Source organism: Capra hircus, chromosome 9 (assembly GCF_001704415.2).
Source record: "Capra hircus breed San Clemente chromosome 9, ASM170441v1, whole genome shotgun sequence".
NCBI lineage: Eukaryota > Metazoa > Chordata > Mammalia > Artiodactyla > Bovidae > Capra > Capra hircus.
Genome location: NC_030816.1, coordinates 82,713,697 through 82,729,696, shown reverse-complemented (window position 1 = coordinate 82,729,696; position 16,000 = coordinate 82,713,697). Strand labels below are relative to the sequence as shown.

Here is a 16,000-nt window from a genome sequence, read left to right as displayed (position 1 = left end):
TTCAGAGAGTCAGGGGAATTCAGGTCTGAGACAAGGAAACCCGGAGAAACTATTGAGTTATGCAGGACAAGCCTTACGCCCAGACTTCAGGGGAAAACACCCTGAAACAGAGTGCCTAGAGAGAGAGAGGTGTGTCTGTGTCTTTACTCAGGGCGGCTCCTAAAGCAGGCCACCCCAGGGCCCTGGGGAGTAGAAGGCCCACATCTCGGCTGCCTCTAAACCCCAGCCCCCTGCCACGCATGACCTCAAGCTCAGGCTTTCTACTGCTGAAATCGGTTTAAAAGCACTTTGTTCCTGTTGAAAAACCACCAGTTACTCGGAGAACCCCTAAATGCTTCATCGTTCTCCACTCCTTATGTCAGATCTAGAGAGAGATGGAGTTCAGGTCAGAGAGTTGGACTAGAGTACTGGTACTGGTACCTGGCCCTTCCAGTGAGTGTCCCTTTGAGCACACTCACTCTGCGTCCACGAGAAACTTCTTTCTTCCCTTACTTGAAGCAAAGTGATGCTGGAGCAGACTTTTGAGTGTCCCTTAGACTGCAAGGAGATCAAAGCAGTCAGTCCTAAAGGAAATCAGTCCTGAATATTCATTGGAAGGACTGATGCTGACGCTGAAACTCCAATACTTTGGCCACCTGATGCAAAGAACTGACTCGTTGGAAAAGACCCTGATGCTGGGAAGGATTAAAGGCGGGAGGAGAAGGCGACGACAGAGGATGAGATGGTTGGATGGCATCACTGACTCGATGGACATGAGTTTGGGCAAGCTCTGGGAGTTGGTGATGGACAGGGAGGCCTGGCATGCTGCAGTCCATGGGGTCACAAAGAGTCAGATACAACTGGACTGACTTGAAGCATGCTCACAAGCTTGCTCAGGCCGGGAGCTGACTCTGAGTCCAGCGGGGGCCCTCAATATACTATATAAGTCCCCAGGTCAGGGTCTAGGGCAGCGGCTCAGGTCTCAAAAACGCAGGCAGCCAGCACTTTCACTGTGAGAAGCCGCCATCCGGCCCCACTTGGCTGGAAATTCATCATTACGTGGAGAGGCAAAGGGCCTCGTTATTTCCATCCACCATGTATTTGCTACATCACTGGTTTCCTATTTCAGCACGTTTAAAAAATTTCCCCTCAGGGGAGAGTGCTGAGGCGCCTTTGTTGTGAAATATGGTTAACACAAGGTGCTTTTTTTTTTCATGATGTCACTCAGAGTAGGTCTCTGTATATAGGAAAACTAACGCCTCTGTGGCTGTACAGTCCTCTGGGATGTCAAAGAAATGCAGAGAAGAGGGCAGGGATGGTTAAGGGGAAGAGCAGTGAAATGTGAGGGGAAAGAAAAAAACAGTGTTTAGACCAAGATCAAAATGTGGAAAAGCGCTTGGCGGGGGCAGCATTCTAAAAAAAGAAACCTTACCTACTTCCTCTTGCTGGTCATGGCTTATCTATGTGTCCATAGTTTTTAAAGCTGAAATGAATAATTATCTGACAGGTTTAGATCTGTTACTCTCAATATAGCTTGTAACATCAGATTTTAAATATTCAAATATTTTTCTCAAATCATCAGAGGCTATGTATTCATGCTTTTATGTGCTCTAAAGCTGCAGGTGACTAAGGCTGAAATGAGGCCAGCAGTCAGAGCATTGCCCTCCTGTGTTTAAATAAATGCTTAGAATCACTTGACATTTAATAAGATGTTGGCTTTCTGGCTTTTTAAATAGCTGGCAGGGACACTGGGCCCACATTCCTGTATGGTGCTGGTGGACCACCCCTTTGGACACAGCAAGACTTTTGCCATTTTTCCACAGACCCCACTACTCCCTATTACACACCACGACCATTCACTTTTCCCACCTGGCCCCTCAGGCATTTGAGGGTGCAGCCTCTGGGTCAGGCAGTGAGGCAAGCTCTGCTGGGTGTAGCCAAAGTTGTCCTCTGTACTAGTGAGCTTTTGTCCCTCCAACATGTGAAAATAATGAGGCATTTCCAAACAAACTCAGAAGCAACCAAAAGATGTTTATTTATCTATTTTTAAACGATGTGGGTTTTTTAAAATTTATTTAACCATAGTTGATTTACAGTGTTGTGCTAGTTTCAGATATACAGTTTCAGATTCTTTTCCATTATAGGTTATTACAAGATACTGAATATAGTACCCTATGTTATACAGTAAATCCTTGTTATTTGTTTTATATAAAGGGGTGAAAGTGAAAGAAAGTGAAGTCGCTCAATCGTGTCCAACTCTTTGCAGCCCCATGGACTGTAGCTTACTAGGCTCCTCCTTTCATGGGATTTTCCAGGCAAGAGTACTGGAGTGGGTTGCCATTTCCTTCTCCATATATAAAGTGGTATGTGTCAGTTAATAAACACAGACGGGAGTTCTAGTTCCCGGGTCCTGTGGTTTGAGTCCCAATTTCTCTACCCTTGAGCTTCCAGGGGCTCTCTATATAGGGGCTTCGCCAGTGGCTCAGATGGTAGAGAATCCACCTACAATGCAAGAGACATCAGTTCGATGTCCCTGGCTGGGAAAGATCCCCTGAAGAAGGGAATGGCTACCCACTCCAGTATTCTTGCCTGGAGAATTCCATGGACAGAGAAGCCTGCCGGGCTATAATCTATAGGTGCCAAAGAGTCCGACACAGACAGACTAAGTGACTAACACTTCTCTACCCTGGTTCCCTCCCTGAATAGTTAAGTAGCCATCAACCAAGAGCTGGAAAGGCTCTACCGCACACACCCCCCAGGCTTCACCCGGGCCCCCATCATTTCTGGACCGGAGCTTGTGCTGAGAGTAACTAAGTGAAGGCAGTGGGAGGTGTGGGGTGGGTGGAAAGGTCAGGAGGCAGGGTGGTGCTAACCAGCGGGAACTCTTCATCAGGGCGCTCTAAGACTGGTGTGCCACATATCATTGATTTCTGGAGAATACAGAGTATCGAAAATGTTCACATTTGCTTTAAATAACAGAAATGTGTCCTTAAGCCCCAGCACGGCTTGATTCAGACAACACATCTGAATTAAACAGAAGGTTCTCTGTATAAAAGTTCTGCCTCCAAGAGTCAGTAGTGCCGCCTTTAGGATGGAAGGAACGTGAGCAAAAAGTTAAAGCGACTGGAGAACAGGCCAAGCAGGCAGCCATCTTGGTAGGCTAATTTCAGAGTCACACAGAAGAGTTGCGCACCTCGCCTTCTCTCCTTCCAAGCACGCACGTAGGCACGTATGCACGCACGCACGCACGCACACACACTGAGGTCATCCATGCCTGCCGGAAACTGACTGAATGACCCGGAAGTGAACAACCAACAGGAACTGAGTGGTCCCAACTTCTAAGAATCACAAGGAGAAGATGCTGGAATCAAGTCATGAGTTTCCACGGCCTGCGCCTTGCAGCTGGTGTTTACTCCCCACGCTGCAGAATCATGCTGTGCAGGAAAACCACCGATTTGGAATCATAAGTTTAGATTTCACTGCAGGCTAAACCTGACCACTACAACCCTTAGGGAAAACTTTTCCTAAGGAAGGCAGTCCGAGCTTCCCACCCATGTGCTGCAAATGAGTGACAGCGATGCCACCTCACTGCTCCACTCGGCTCCCCCGCACCTGGGGGCCCAGCCAGCCTGTTTGCAGCCTCAGTTCACCTCCTGGTGACATGAAAAGGTTTGGGAAGCATTGCCTTGGGTTAAAATTCTCGCAGAAATTCTCAACACTTAGATTATAAGCATATATTCGCTATTCACTGACGCAGGACCAACGTTTCTCAACTGATGATGCTTTATTGTAAAACCTGTTTTGAAGAAAAACACAAACAACAACAACAACTTGCAGTTAGCCTCTTCACTGTTTTCCCTCCTAATTTCCACCCCAGTTAAGCCAGACTCCTGGTGACTTGCTGCTCTAAGCTGTGTCTCCTCACATCCTACCGACCACTATCCCTTAGAGACTCATTCCCACTCTCTTCCACCCAGGAAAGGTCTGGCGTCTGCAGTGTCCCTCCAGCAGCTGGACCTGCCCACCCAGCAGAGAGAGTCTATCCTCCAGTGCCCCGTGGTGCTGACTCAGGGCCCCAAGACCAAGGAGAGGCACCTCTTCCTCTTCAGGGACTGGCTGGTTGTCGCCAAGCAGAGGTAAGTCACACGACAGGCACTGTCTTCCTGTCTGTGAAAAGGCACTTTCTTTCCGAGTCCCCACTGCCTGAGGCATCTCAAAGAGAGCTCCCCCTTCATTTGACAAATAAGACCATGAGGCTGGAGGGGCTGCTTGCCTCAGACAACATCACAGGTGTATCAGGTAGAAAGCTAGTAGGGCGGTTAGGGTATAGGAGAGCCATCATTTAAAAAGAACTCTTAGTGAACTTGATCTGTTGGGTTGCCAAGAAGCGCTTAAAGTGTTCACAGCAACAAATTTGAAATCAGAAATTTAGAAACTCAGTAATTAAGTTAATGTTAATTACCATGATAATAATTTTTCTCTTTGGGGGAAAATATGCAATTATATGTCTTCAACATTTGTGTTAGATCAGGAGAGGCTACATCAAAAGAAGTGCAGTATTAATTTTCTGACTTGTAGGCTGACTGTGTATCAGCAGTGTCTCTTAATTTCTTTCCCATTCCCCAGAAGGAACATGTACCTGTATGCTCCTTTGCCTCAATCTGCTCTGGGCAGAGAGGGAAGGAGAAAGACCAAGTCTCTCTACCCCACTCCTCACATGGAGCCTGTCCCTTCTCTCTTCCCCCCGCCAGTGTCTGATAGATTAGCTGCACCCAATTGAGAAATGGGACCAATGGTCATCCAGCAACTAAGTAACTCTTCATCTCCTCTGGGAAGGGGGAGGAGGGTGCCCAAGAGGCTGGCAGTGGGTGAAGAATACCCCTGAAGATGACCTGGACCAGCGGGGATAAACCACCCAGTGGGCAGCACCCTGACCCACCTTGCCACCTCCCTTGCCCTACCCTCCTGTCCTTTGTTTTGAGGGGGTTCCTCTCCTCCTTCCAGATGGCCCACACAGCTTAAAGGGAATAAAAAACAACTTTTCCTGGGTAGGAAGAAGGGGGGCCCTGGCCTTGAGCAGTTTCCAAGGTGGCAGCCCAAACAAGGAGTGGTGGCAGGAGCCGCCTGGCCAGGCCACCAGTTGGCTTTGGCTGCAAGAGGATGTCTGATTCTGAATGAGGGACACAGCGGCCCTGAGGACGGGACCCAGGGCACCCGGGGTGTGACCCCTTCACCATGAACGCACCTGAGCTCCAGTTCAATCCCAGGGCAGTGACTACCTGGAGGAAAGTCACCTTGGAGCCTGGTCGGGTCTGCCTTCTGGAAATGAGCTGTGCCTGCCGGCTTTGCGTCCTTTATTGCCACAGCAGGATTCAGAGAGCGCGAGACTCAAGTGTGTCACTGGGCCTGAGCGCCCGGGGAATACCCACCTCACTTTCGGAACTGAGCACCTGCCAAGCACATCACGCGTGTCAGCTGGCTTAATCCTCCCAACCCATTTCACAGATGAGGAAGGTAAAGCTCAGAGAGGCTGAGTGCTTGTCGAAAGTAGCGGAAGCAGGCCTAACACTTGCACCCCGTTTCTCAAAGGGCAGCACCCGGATCCTGGAGGGAAGCTCTCTGACTTGAGCTGCACTTCCCAGGGCCACATGCACATCAAATAGGATTCCACGGATTTTTCAGAAAGAAAAGGGTGCGGGGGATGTGTGACAGCCTTCCACAAATTCCACACTGGCAAAGGAAAGCTGGGGTGGAGGTGCTGAACATAGACCTTAGGGGCTTGTGGGATCAATCCTTCAGGGAAAGCGTGGGCCTCTGGGGGAAGTTCTGATGTCCGCAGTCAGCTCACGGTCTTCATGCAAAGTGCAGGCCAGAGCCGTGGAAAAGATTTGAGAGACCCAGGGTCGTCTGTGCAGCAGTGGGGGGAAAGACCCTCCTTTGCGTGGATGATGACTGGGGGTGGAGGGTAGAGGCGTTCTACTTCTGTCTTATAGGAAGGAAAGCATTTGCAAGTTTTTTATACTTTCATTTAATTTCCCTTGAAAAGTTCTATTTTAAGCTTTGGGGGAAAACGTGCCCGTCTTAAAGAGCTTCTCACACCTACCCACCATGATTAATTTTCTTAGATGCTTAGAGATTTCAAAGAATTCAAAACGTATCTGGCATCCTCCCCTCATATTCCTCCCAGCCAGGGAAGTGTTGTTTTCAGAGCCCCGAGAAATCCCCTGAGGCACAAACAGCAGCTGGGGAAGTCCTGCCCAGCACATCCCGAGAAAGTGAAGCGGCCCCTTCCTGCCTGGTCCACACAGAGCGCTGTGCAGGCTGCTGAATCATTCCTCGCTTTCATTCAAACAAACACCCCGAGTCCTTCCTCAAAAGGCTCGCTCCTGCCCGCAGCCAGGGGAGAAACCCTGAAGATGCGCCCAGGATGTGGGCATCTCTTCACAAGCACAGTCCGCCACACGGCCTCTGCACCAAGAGGGGCGCTGTGGATCGGCTGCAGGTACCTGGTCACAGCATCCCAGCGACCTTGCCAAACCTGACCACGTGGCCTCCCCGGATGCAGGGTTGCAGCCATGCCCAGACCTGAGCCTTCACACACCACTTAGAAAGGATAACACAGGAACCCTCTTCCTCCTCCCAAAGGAGTCATGCTGACAGCACTTGCTGAGTAGGTGGGTCAGATGTCCACACACTCCCACGGCCCAGCCCTCGAACGCACTGTGTCTCCTCTAATGGACCTTGTGCTTCTGTCCTGGCTGTTCCTGCCACCTGGGCGGCTGCACCCCTCTTCCCGTGGCCAGCTCTAACCCAGGCTTAGGGACACAGCTCAGTGCACAATCAAAGCACACGCTCTGGAACTGCACTGTTCTATATGCCTCAGTTTTCTCATCTGTAAAGTGGGTATAAAAATAGCACCTCCCTCATAGAGCGGCTTGGGGTGGGGATGAAAAGGGTGGCTACCTGTACAGAGCCTAGAATGGGCCTGGCACTCATGTTAAGCCAGGAGTCCCCAATCTTTTTGGCACCAGGGGCTGATTTTGTGGAAGACAGTTTTCCCATGGGCTAGAGAATGGGGAATGGTTTCAGGATGATTCTCATAAGGAGCGGACACAACCTGGATCGCTCATAAGCCCGGTTCAAGGTAGGGTTTGCACTCCTTTGAGAATCTAATGCCCCGGCTGATTTGACAGGAGGCGGGGCTCAGGCGCTCATGCGAGCAATGGGGAACAGCTGTAAATACAGATACAGCTTTAGTCGCCCGCCACTCACCTCCTGCCCTGTGGTCACGGACCGGTAGTGGTCCATGACCTAGGGGATGGGGACCCCTGTGTAAAGCATTTGCTATGAAGAACAGTCACTTTCTCAGGTGCTTCCCAGGAAGGACTCTGAGGCCCCACCCTTGGCCCAGAGAGAGCAGAGAAGAAAGCTCATAGCCCTCACTAGCCTGGAAGTTAATTGTTAATAATTAATAATTAACTAACTAGTCACTACTGGCATTGTAGAGGGTGTGCTCTGCCTGAGTCATTCTGCTGTGTCTGGTGATGATAGAGTCCAAGCTCTCAGGCTCTTTATAATCTGATAGGAGAGGTAGGGTGGACAGAAGGGAAGGAATGATGACTGATTCCTGAGTCTGCTTTCGTTTGGGTTGTTGGTTTTAATTCAAAGAGTGCAACTCCTCTATGTTTGGAAAGTGTAGTCAATTTATCTAATTTAGTTTAGAGTAGAATGTTCTACTGTTCAACTATGCATAATGAGCTGTTTTAAAGAAATTTTGCTATATTTTTACAGGGTTTGATATCTGATTATTAGAACCATGAGCCGCATGGTTACTGAGCTGATCGGTGTGATTAGCATCAGTGAGTGAAAATCTATGACAGTCTCAGCAGCATATTGGCAAGAACACGCCCTTTGCCTCCACAGCCAAAGGGAAATGTTTTCAGTTGCATTTTACTATAAATAGTGTGAGACACAAAGAAGTTAAGTGTATTTCATAACATGCCCAGTTGTTTTGAAATATCCTTAACCCAGAGCAATAGCAGTTCACGATTGGTAATAACCACCCCCAGGACTGGCTGCAGAGCCTGGGGTGAAAGGAAAATGTGGGGTGCTCGGTTCAAAGAGCAGAAAATGCAACCCAGCACAGAGGTCTTCTGAGCACAGGGTCACCGCACAGGCCACATGTTTGTCGTGGGGCTGGCTCTGGCTGTCCCCCTTATGGAGTTGACGTATTTTAATATTGACATTAATGTATTAACACACTTAAGGAGCTTCCAAGCTCAAGGCCTTTACTTGACATATTTACAAGCGTTTACCAATACTTAACAGGATTTCCCTGTAGCTCAAACGGTAAAGAATCTGCCTGCAATGCAGGAGACCAGGGTTCGATCCCTGGGTTGGGAAGATCCTCTGGAGAAGGTTATGGCAGCCCACTCCAGTCTCCTTGCCTGGAGAATCCCATGGATAGAGCAGCCTGGTGGGCTACAGTCCATGGGGTCACAAAGAGTCAGACACGACTGAAGCGACTTAGCACACAAGGACCCAGTGTGCTGAGTACTGCAAACATAGCATGTGCTTGCTTTTGGGCTTCCCTTGTGGCTCAGCTGGTAAAGAATCTGCCTGCAATGGGTTTGATTCCTGGGTTGGGAAGATCCCCTGGAGAAATGAAAGGCTACCCACTCCAGTATTCTGGCCTGGAGAATTCCAGGGACTATATAGTCCATGGGGTTGCAAAGAGTCAGACACGACTGAGCAACTTTCACTTCCTGCCAGTCATTGTACTAAATCCTTCACTTCTAGTGACTCACTTCATTCTCAAAAAATTCCTATCAGATAGGAAATGACATCTTGTCACTCATCATTGTCTGTTCCTAGAAGGGAATCGACAAGTCCAGCCTGCACATGAAAGGAGAAAAATTAAACTTCACCTTTTGGAGGAGGATATGCTAAAGGACTCACAAACGTGTTCATGGGCGTCATATCAACATGCAGGCTGCGAGGACTTCCTTGCTGGCCAGTGGTTAAGGACCACCTTGCAAAACAGGGGATGCGAATTCGATCCCTATCTAGGTAACTAAGATCGCACAGGCTTCTGGGCAACTGAGCCCACGTGCCACATCGAAGATCCCACATGCCACAACTAAGACTCGACACAGCCAAGTAAATAAATATTTAAAACAAATATATATAGATAGATTGATAGATAGATTGTGTTTAAAACCATGAGATTGGTTAAAATCACCATAATAGTGAGTGTCCAGAAAAAAAGAGAAGGGGACTCAGGACTGAGCCCTGAAATGCTACAACATGCAAAGGTTCCTTTTCTGCTCTCTAGCTAGGAAGCCAGGCATTTCCCAAGGTCACCAAGTCCATGGGTAGTGGAGCTGGACCCAGGCCCCAGGCACTCGGGTTTCAGAGCCTGCACTCTCCACTGCTCAGCTGCCCTGAAGGAAAACTACAAAGGCCCAAGTTCAGTAAATGAACAGACGAATGGAGATCTGTAAGCTGATATTTGCCATTTGGCCTGGTGTTATGATATCCATGAAAATTATCATTTCTTCTTGGGTTCTTGGCCTTGATGTGCCTGGCACCAGATGATGATGCCCATCATGGAACCACTCATTGGTTGACACGTTTCTTTGCTGAGCATCTCTCTATATCAGATACCGTTCCAGGCACTTAGGGTAAAATAGACAAAAAGCCCTGCTCTTGTGGGGCTTATATTCTAGCAAGAGGAGACAGAGAGTAGGCAGGAAACATAATAAACGATCTAGAGATTCCCCGGTGGCTCAGACAGTAAAGAGTCTGCGTGCAATGCGAGAGACCCAGGTTCAATCCCTGGGTTGAGAAGATCCCCTAGAGAAGGAAATGGCAACCCACTCCAGTATTCTTGCCTGGAAAAGCCCATGGCTGGAGGAGCCTGGTGGGCTACAGTCCATGGGGTCACAAAGAGTCGGACATAACTGGGCACCTTCACTTTCAGTATGTTGGAAAATGCTGTGTGTTATGGGAAAAAAATTAGAATTGGGTAAAAGAATCAGCAATTCATAGCAAAGGAAAGGTCCTCATTGCAAAGGGGAGTTTTGAGCAAACATGAAAGAAATCAAAGTTAGCAGAGTGGATATCAGTATTCCTGGCCCAGAAAACATCAAGAGCAAAGACCAAAGGCTGGCGTATGCCTGGCATGATGAAGGGCAACACGGTGGCCAGGGTGGGCGGAGCAGAAGGAACAAGGGCAGGAGGATGGGAGACGTGGCAGCAGGCAATGAGTGCCTGATCAAACACCCCAGTGGGCTCGCAGGAGGCAGGACTCTGACTTTTTTTCTTTGTGGGGTGAGACGGGAGCACCGGAAGGGATGGAGCAGGATTGCACTGGCTGCTTTGTGGGAAATGGCCTGGCGTCAGGGCAGAAGCCAGGGCAGAGAGAAGGGTTGCCTCACAACCTAACATCACTCACCTGGGGATGCGTGATCCAGGGGAGTGAGGGATTGCCCCGTATGGAAGCCGCAGCCTGTTTGTAACCTAATCTCAGAAACGGCATTCGAGTTCTTCTGCCATAATCTGTTCAGTAGAAGCCAGTCAGGAAGTTCAGATCACACTCAGAGGGAGTGAAATTAAGCTTCACCTCCTGAAGAAAGGTGTACAGAAAGCTGCGGGGTCATGTTTTTAAAACCATCACATCGACACGCGGGTTATATTTAACAGCATGAGATTGGATAAGATCACCAGAAAAAGAAAGGGAGACCAAGGGCTGAACCCCAGGATGTAGCAACATTAAAAGGTTGAGGGGAAGATGAAGACTACCTGAAGAGGTCCGGAATGAGAAATTTGTGAAATGGGAAGAAAACCAAGAGAGTGTGGTGCTTTGGAGCTAAATGAAGAAAGTGCGTCAAGGAGGAGACTGGTCAGCTCTGTCAAATGTGGCCATCGGCAGGGTCACCCTCCCAGCCCAGGACAGGCCCAGCTCACGCCTGCTTTTATCCTGACCTCATTACTAATAATAACCTCCCCCTCCCCCGACCACCATTCACTCTTAAAAGCAGCCCAGTTTAGCGATGAATTATGTGCACATCCCAAACAGAAGTCAAGTTACATGAACTGTGAGATTTGTGAATTGGATCCGAAAGTGCAGAGATCACTGGTAACTAAGGGAGACGATCTGATTAGTGGTTTACTGTGACACGTATATCAGCATCCTTTTCATTCAAAGTACTTTTCTATTAGAAGTTATTAATGGGACTTTCCTCGGGGTCCAGTGGCTAAGACTCCACACTCCCAATTCAGGGAGCCCTCAATCCTTGGTCAGGGGACTATTAACAGATCCCACAGGCCACAATGAAGATCAGAGATCTGACATGCCACAAGTAAGACTCAGCACAGCCAAATAAATAAATAAAAATAAATACTATTTGAGTTATTAAAGAGCTAAGCAAAATATTAACTATTAACAGGATTAACATAAATTTGGTACATTATTTCATGTTATAAGATTTGAAAAACCACAAATGCAGTTAGTTCACTAAATTTTAACTCTTCTCAGCCATTATTTGTTGTAATCAACAGTTACATTGAAGTTTGAGTCAGCTTTTGAAAAATTGTGACTATTAACAATGCTACAGAATTAATAGGTTCTTCTTGTTGTTGAAAGGAAAGAATTTGACCAACTGGCAAAAAAGAGCCTCTTCAATGCAATACAAGTAGATAAAGTAGAAACAGACACCCCAGGATTTGTGTTTATTCATGAAATGCTTTTCATTTGATAAAATGCGTAAAGGCTATGGGGGCTTCCCTGGTAGCTCAGCTCATATAGAATCTCCTTGCAATTCAGGAGACCCCAGTTTAATTCCTGGGTTGGGAAGATCCCCTGGAGAAGGGATAGGCTACCCACCCCAGTATTCTTGGACTTCCCTGGTGGTTCAGAAGGTAAAGAATCTGCCTGCAGTGTGGGAGACCTGGGTTTGACCCCTGGATTGGGAAGATCCCTGGAGGAGGGCATGGCAACCCACTCTAGTATTCTTGCCTGGAGAATTCCATGCACAGAGGAGCCTGGAGGGCCATAGTCCGTGGGGTTGCAAAGAGTGACTGAGCACACACATAAAGGCTATGGGGCTTCCCAGGTGGCACAGTGGTAAAGAACCTGCCTGCTAAGCAGGAGATTCGGGTTTGATCCCTGGGTTTGGAAGATCCCCTGGAGAAGGGAATGGCAACCCACTCCAGTATTCTTGCCTGGAGAATCCCATGGACAGAGGATTGTCCTCTGTGGGGTTGCAAAGAGTTGGACACAACTGAGTGACTGAGCATGCATGAGTGCGTAAAGGCTATAGTTACGGCTCAGCAGTAAAGAATCCACTTGCCAATGCAGGAGACAAAAGAAACTCACGTTCAATCCCTGGGTCAGGAAGATCCCCTGGAAGAGGGAAATGGCAACCCACTCCAGGACAAAGGAGCCTGGCAGGCTACAGTCCTCGGGGTCACAAGAGTGAGACACGCCTGAAGCGACTAAGCAAGGCTTGTTCCCTGACTCTCCTGGTTGCCCCAGCTCTCAGCTTCCCTGCTGGCTACTTCGGAAGAGATGACCCTCGTCCCCCTATTGCACCCATCTCCACTCAGCCTGTGTCAAATTTAATCAACCTCTGGCATTTACCTGCCCATCACTTTGCACTTCTTGGTGTGATTAGTCACCTACCACAGCTGTGTGTGTGTGTGTGTGTGTGTGTGGTCCATGCCTGCACGTTCAGACCTGCTCGGGTCACAGGGCTCAAATACTACCTCACAGGGACTGTTTGTCAAGTGAAAGATGACTCTTATTAACCTTGTTGAAAAATAAACACTGGCTTATTTCTGGCACGTTTCCGAAAAGGAAAGCTGCCATCAAGTTTCATTTTACTTATTTGGTCTCAGATCATTTTTTTCTTGGGGTCTTCGGCTTCACTGAAAAAGAGATTTCCATCCATAAGAAGAGGAAATGATCCTCATGGCTTAAGTGACCCCTCGTGAGGGGGAAAAAAAATGTTAGAAAGGAAAATTGTTTATAAAAACTTTCTAAGTGTTTCTGATATGAGTAGCATTCTCATTTTAACTATCAGAAACTCTGACATGATTTTTTCCATAAAGGGTCCTACCAGATAGTCTCCATCTCTGACTGGGGGGGCTCTGTCTGAGGAACTGACCGGGGTTCATGACCAGTACAGGGTGTCTGGGTTTCTTTTCACAAGAGGGTCAGTCCCAAGCTGAAAAACACTCAGCCCACCGGGAAGAGGCAGATAGGGAGGCAGGGCATGACCCAGAGGGTTGGAAGTAGACCAAAAACCCAAACCTGGCTGAGAAGTTACTGTGAGATGAATTCTACCGCCTTTACATGGAGCGCCTAATTTTATCTTTACAGTCACCCTGTACATCTGGAGCTATATTAGTCAGCTAATGTCACAGAAATGACACAGAACAGATCATCTGCAGTAGCTTACAGAAAAAAGTGTTTGCTTCTTGCTCATACAGCTGTAAGTCACCTTGCATCTGACGGGTGCAGCCAGGCTCAGCTGGGAGTGGGTGCCCACCACAGGTTAAGTTCACGCGTTCTGCAGTGTTTCTGCTTCCGGGACACTCAGGGCTTGTGCTTCTAATGGTAGTGCGGAGAGGCAAGAGGGCACACCCAACCTCACAGGCATGCTTCAAGGCCTTTGCTTGCCTCTTGTACACTAACCACCTGTCCCAACAAGTCCAACGGCCAAGGCCAAAGTCAAGGGTCAGGGACAAGACACTCTGCCCCCCAGGAGGCCACGTCAGGAGTGTGGATGTGTAGCACTTCTGTGGGAGCATGAAGACTGGGACCAGTAACCAAATCCAGCATGAGTGCTATTGTTACAGTCATCTTAGGGATGAGGATATGCCAGGAGAGGGCGGAAGGCTTGCCCAGTGGCCCGCTAATGTTAAGTGGAGACGCTGACATTTAAATCCAAGCAGACAAACCCCAGAGCCCACAGTTATTCAGGACAGCTCAAAGGGGACCAAGCAGACACTCCTGTGGGCCAGGAAGGACACATTAAAGGTCAGACACAGAGTGGGAAAGTCCAGGGGAAGGAGCAGGCTAGGATCAGCCTAAGAGGACTCCTGCCTGCGCCCGTCTTGTATCCACCTGTACAGATCGCTTCCCACAGGCTTGTTTGTAGAGGTGTCTCTAGGCCAGGGGGTGGAATCACAAATTGGCACACTTTATCCCCAAATAAGGAAGATACTCCCCAGATCATTTCATAATTCCAGTAGCTGTATCTCCTTAAATTTTTCTCTCATTTAAAATGTTCATCAAATTCCAAAATTTTTTCCTTTTCCAAAAAGCGAATTTAAACTTCAAGAATTTTGATCAGAAGCTAAAAATCTATCTTATAGCCATGTCTAAGATAGGCATAAATTGCAGTTATTTTAAAAGCTATTTTCTACTGTTGTAACCAACTATTGTATGTATTGGGTCAGAAAATGATAAATTCAATATAGCTTATTTTTTAATGTTTAATAACTCTGTTTATCCCTGGTGGCTCAGTAGTGAAGAATCCACCTGCAATGCAGGAGATTCATACAGAAGATGTGGTTCAATCTCTGGGTCGGGAAGCTCCCCTGGAGTAGGAAATGGCAGCCCACTCCAGTATTCTTGCCTGGGAAATCTCATGGACAGAGGAGCCTGGGGGGCTACAGTCCAAGGGGGTTGCAAAGAGTCAGAGACATGACTTAGTGACTCGACAACAACAAGTTGGGTTAGAAAGTAATAAATTCAAGGTAGCTTATTTTTTAATGTTTACTACCTGCTTATAACAAGAACAAGGTAAGTATAAAGATTGGTGAGAGGAGTTTTTTTCCATCTAAACTTTTTAACATTTTGGTTTTCTGTTATCGCAAAGTGGTTTCAATTTGGGGCAATATTTCTTAGAGTTTCAGTGAAATACAGTCAGTTGTGTTCTTTTATCAATTGCCTTCTTATTTCTGACCAAATCATAAGAGGCTATTAGATTATGAAACAGTGATTCGAAGAAAGTACCATCAAAGGAGAAATGACAATCCTGTTTTAACCCCAAAATAGACCAAGTTGTAATTCCTTCACATAGAGCTGATGCAGCACCACTGCTTTCATGGAGACAGGGATTCTCCTGGCTGGTGCCGTTGCACGGTTGGTGCACATGCCTCTCGTTCACTGTGAAGCGTCTGCCTTAGTTTCTTTTTTTTTTTTCTTTTTAAAAAAAAATTTATTTATTTTATTTTTTTTGTTTTCTTTTTTTTTTAGTTTTTTAGTTTTTTAATTTTAAAATCTTTAATTCTTACATGTGTTCCCAAACATGAACCCCCCTCCCACCTGCCTCCCCATAACATCTCTGTGGGTCATCCCCATGCACCAGCCCCAAGCATGCTGTATCCTGCATCAGACATGGACTGGCGATTCAATTCTTACATGATAGTATACATGTTTCAATGCCATTCTCCCAAATCATCCCACCCTCTCCCTCTCCCTCTGAGTCCAAAAGTCCGTTATACACAGCTGTGTCTTTTTTCCTGTCTTGCATACAGGGTCGTCATTGCCATCTTCCTAAATCCCATATATATGTGTTAGTATACTGTATTGGTGTTTTTCTTTCTGGCTTACTTCACTCTGTATAATCGGCTCCGGTTTCATCCATCTCATCAGAACTGATTGAAATGAATTCTTTTTAACGGCTGAGTAATACTCCATTGTGTATATGTACCACAGCTTTCTTATCCATTCATCTGCTGATGGACATCTAGGTTGTTTCCATGTCCTGGCTATTATAAACAGTGCTGCGATGAACATTGGGGCACACGTGTCTCTTTCGATTCTGGTCCAGCTGCAGATCATTGCATGTACTCATTTTGTCTTTGTTTTCAAAATCTTTAAATACAACTGTAGTAAAATTTCCAACCATATTATTAAGATAAATTTGCTATTTAAAAATGGGGTTTCTTGTTTCATTATTAGATAGAAAAAATTTTAACTAGTTCATGTTATATAATATTTTATATC

General features: G+C 47.2%; 1 protein-coding gene across 1 annotated transcript in view; it reads left to right on the top strand.

Annotated features, from left to right (window-relative positions):
- The window catches only part of LOC108636785 (rho GTPase-activating protein 20-like), a 50,279-nt gene that overhangs the window by 18,560 nt on the left and 15,719 nt on the right, over positions 1–16,000 (top strand). Inside the window, exon 3 of the mRNA XM_018053536.1 lies at positions 3,957–4,115. Coding sequence (XP_017909025.1) covers positions 3,957–4,115 — 159 coding nt within the window. The remainder of the gene's footprint in view (positions 1–3,956; positions 4,116–16,000) is intronic.